This window comes from Pseudomyrmex gracilis, unplaced genomic scaffold (assembly GCF_002006095.1).
Source record: "Pseudomyrmex gracilis isolate BER0280 unplaced genomic scaffold, ASM200609v1 scaffold_31, whole genome shotgun sequence".
NCBI classification, from domain to species: Eukaryota; Metazoa; Arthropoda; class Insecta; order Hymenoptera; family Formicidae; genus Pseudomyrmex; species Pseudomyrmex gracilis.
This window is the reverse complement of record NW_018020615.1, coordinates 366,280-369,679: the sequence shown is the minus strand read 5'-3', so window position 1 is coordinate 369,679 and position 3,400 is coordinate 366,280. Positions and strand designations below refer to the sequence as shown.

Below are 3,400 nucleotides of genomic sequence, written 5' to 3'. Positions count from 1 at the left end.
CAGATTTTGAAGAATAGTCCTATCATAAGTGATGATCTCTCAACCGTTGAGTTGTCTGAACGCACCCATTGATCGCAAGCGCAAACGCAAGGTATAGATTTCGTAGAATTGACCAATCACGCTCGTCAATTGGCTGATGTGATCAATACGATTGGTCAATTCTACCAGATCTGTTCCTTGCGTTTGCGCTTGCGATCAATGTAGAACAGGCTTTTGTGATGATAGAAACTGGAAATAAAGCCCCATTTACATGAGACGCGAGGTGGCAGGTCTCACAGAATCGACTAATCACATTGGCCGATTTGACCACAACGTGATTAGTCGATTCCGCGAGATCTATCCGCGATCCGCGTCTGCGTTTTATGTAGACAGGCCTTAATACTGCACGTATACCCCCCACTCCTCCCCATATGTCACTGTACTGTATTATTTTGTGATGTATACAGTGTGTTTCTAGGTTAGTAAATTTTAAAAAATCGCGAGAGATGGCTTTTTTTTCATAAACCTTGACGGTTCAATCGCTTTTTGTGGATGTGCTTCTAATTAATTATGATCGAAATGGATTCTTATATAATGCAGGTAAAATAGCAACAAGAGCAAATCTAAATTCTTTTTCTTCACATCTGTGTGTGTGTTGTTATATTTTATATTTTTTTCTTATTTACATATTAAATAGATTCGGCGAATATGGCTCAATCAGGATGGAGACGCGTTGGCGGTAGGTGTGATCATAAAATTCTTAAAACAAAAAATTAAATATTATCGCACATGTGAATTTATATATAAAATCTTATTCTTTGAAGGATCTTCTGTCACTGAGACACAATCATGTTTTGATACCTCAAATTGGATCGGAAAGCGCTATGACTAAAGCTATGGAACATTTGACAGCACCGTTAGATGACCTGGTACTTTGTCACTTAAAGTAAGAATACACTTTTTCTTATTTCTGCATCAGAAAGTGACTATGTGTGTTTAATAGTATCTGACAATTTTATTATTATTCTTTTTTTTTCAGAGCTGTTTCCGCCATGAATAAGAGCGACCCCTTTTCTATGTACAATTATCAAAGTTCAGCCGTGCAATGTCTCGCCAAGATTCTTCAAATGCAAAAGGAAGAAAACTGGATGTTGCCGGTAATGAACACAATGTGTTTGGAGCTGAGATTATCGGCAATAAGTGCGGAAAATTCCAAGAACAATAAAAATCTAAAACCCGGCGAAGTTTTGGAGAAGTGTGCCGAGTGTCTGATGGCTTGCTTCCGGGTTTGCGCGGCTGACAGCAGAAGCTCGGAGGAAGACACCAAACGATGGGGAATGCTAGCTCTGATCAATCAATTGCTGAAAGTATATTTTAGAATTAATAAATTGCACCTGTGCAAACCGTTAATACGGGCTATAGAATCCTCCCCTTATAAGGATCAGTTTGCATTGGCGCAACAAATAACTTACAAGTTTTTTGTAGGGCGAAAAAACATGTTTGACAGCGATTACAAAACAGGTATAATGCGCTCTTGTGTTATAATTCTTTTTTGCGCGCGCTGCATAGGTTTGTATTTAACTCTAAAAGTAAATTGTTGCCGAATTGTTGTTTCAGCTGATGAATACTTGACTTACGCCTTCGAGCGTTGTCACATTCAATGTAAAAAAAATAAGAGATTAATCCTAACGTATCTTGTGCCTGTGAAGATGTTGCTGGGATATATGCCGAAACGGAACCTTCTCGAGAAATACAATTTAATGGAATTTTGGGAGCTAACGGAATCCGTGAGAAAAGGAGACTTACGCTCCTTAGAGAGCGTGATGGCGAAACACGAAACTTTTTTCATAGACGCCGGCATTTATTTGATTGTGGAAAAACTCAAACTCATCGCCTATAGAAATTTATTCAAAAAAGTATACTTGGCGTTGAATACACATCAAATACCGGTGCAGAGTCTTCTGGTTGCGTTGCAAATGTACGGGATGGATGGTATAGATATGGACGAGACGGAATGCATTCTTGCAAATTTGATTTACGAAGGCAAAATCAAAGGCTACATATCTTATCAACATAAAAAATTGGTTATATCTAAACAAAATCCTTTTCCTCCATTATCCTCGATCGTAATCTAGTATTGTGCACTATTATTACAATTACGTAATTACTGTATTATCTTGCAATAAATTATTTTCTACCATTTTTTAATTTTTGTTCTGTAACCGAGTGTTTTCTATGACGCAAAAAAACCAACTTTTCTCGTATAAGATCGCGAATATTATCTGTCTACAAAAATTTTCTATCCTTATTTTTTATTCGTAATTGTTATTTGTTGTACATCCCCTCTGTTATGTTAGAATAATTTTTATATCAATGATAAACAAAATGCTATATTTTACGTCACGTGTACTATAGTTTTCGGTAAAATTTTGGAACGTACCCCCTGCGCTGCCGTGGAACGTGACGTCACGCAGGAGAGAAGATAATTTACGGCTGCGGTCCGTTTCATGCTCAAGCGCACATTTATCTATAGTATACGTGACATATATTATAGATAAATGCGCGATTAAGCATGAAACGGACCGCAGCCTACGTTGATTGGTAAGAGTGGTCTATTATGGCTATGTTCCAAAATTCACTGCCAGCGCTAAAGATCTATTGTTTACGTCACATATATTATACAATTTTAGCACTGGCAGCAATTCTGGAACACAGCTTATGGTTTCGAGTTACGCATTTATCTATAGTACACGTCACGTATAATATAGATAAATGCGCGCATATAGCGTAACTCGGAACGCAGCCTATATCGTTTCTCATGCTTAATCGCGCATTTATCTGTAGTATATGTCACGTATACTATAGATAAATGCGCGCTTCAGCATGAAACGGACCGCAGCCTATATATGTAAGTCTATGGATCTGACGTAGTGGCCATTTTGTGACGAAATCCAAACCAACGTGGAGAATCTGCAGTTGGTAAATTGTGCAAAATAAGGTTGTAAGTTTTTGTTCCTCCCGGTGATGAGAAATGTTGGTGTCAGTGCTGGTACCTAAGAATATTTGTATCCGATGGAAATATATTTTGTATAAAGGAGAAAGCATAGTTGTGCGAACAATTGGTTAAAATATCAATAATTGGTTTTGATACACTATCAAATCATGCCTCGTCTACCTATGCATCCTGCGTCGGGATCGGGTATTGTTACGCCCTTCACCAAAGCAATACGGTTCGCTCGTTATGGTTGCGCTAACAGACCGTTCTTTCATGTCGTCGTAATAGATGTAAGTTGGACCGAGTTTTCTTTTACAAAGATAGCTTGTTCTACAAATATCTAACGTTTTTATATTTTATAACTGTTATTTTTGTTAACATTTATAAATACAATATACAATACAAATATATTTTATTCTTATATAC

At 37.3% G+C, this 3,400-nt stretch overlaps 2 protein-coding genes across 2 annotated transcripts in view; both read left to right on the top strand.

Annotated features, from left to right (window-relative positions):
- Nucleotides 1–434: 434 nt before the first annotated feature.
- LOC109852572 (PCI domain-containing protein 2) lies at nt 435–2,179 on the top strand. Its single transcript, XM_020423834.1, has 5 exons — nt 435–579; nt 677–718; nt 804–925; nt 1,019–1,500; nt 1,597–2,179. Exons 1-5 carry the CDS (start codon nt 550–552, stop codon nt 2,112–2,114), a joined length of 1,194 nt encoding a protein of 397 aa, XP_020279423.1. The 5' UTR covers nt 435–549; the 3' UTR covers nt 2,115–2,179.
- Nucleotides 2,180–2,930: 751 nt separating this feature from the next.
- LOC109852570 (probable 28S ribosomal protein S16, mitochondrial) overlaps nt 2,931–3,400 on the top strand; it is a 2,728-nt gene continuing 2,258 nt past the window's right edge. The window contains exon 1 of the mRNA XM_020423831.1: nt 2,931–3,264. Within this exon, the coding sequence (XP_020279420.1) occupies nt 3,142–3,264 (123 nt within the window). The 5' untranslated portion in view covers nt 2,931–3,141. The remainder of the gene's footprint in view (nt 3,265–3,400) is intronic.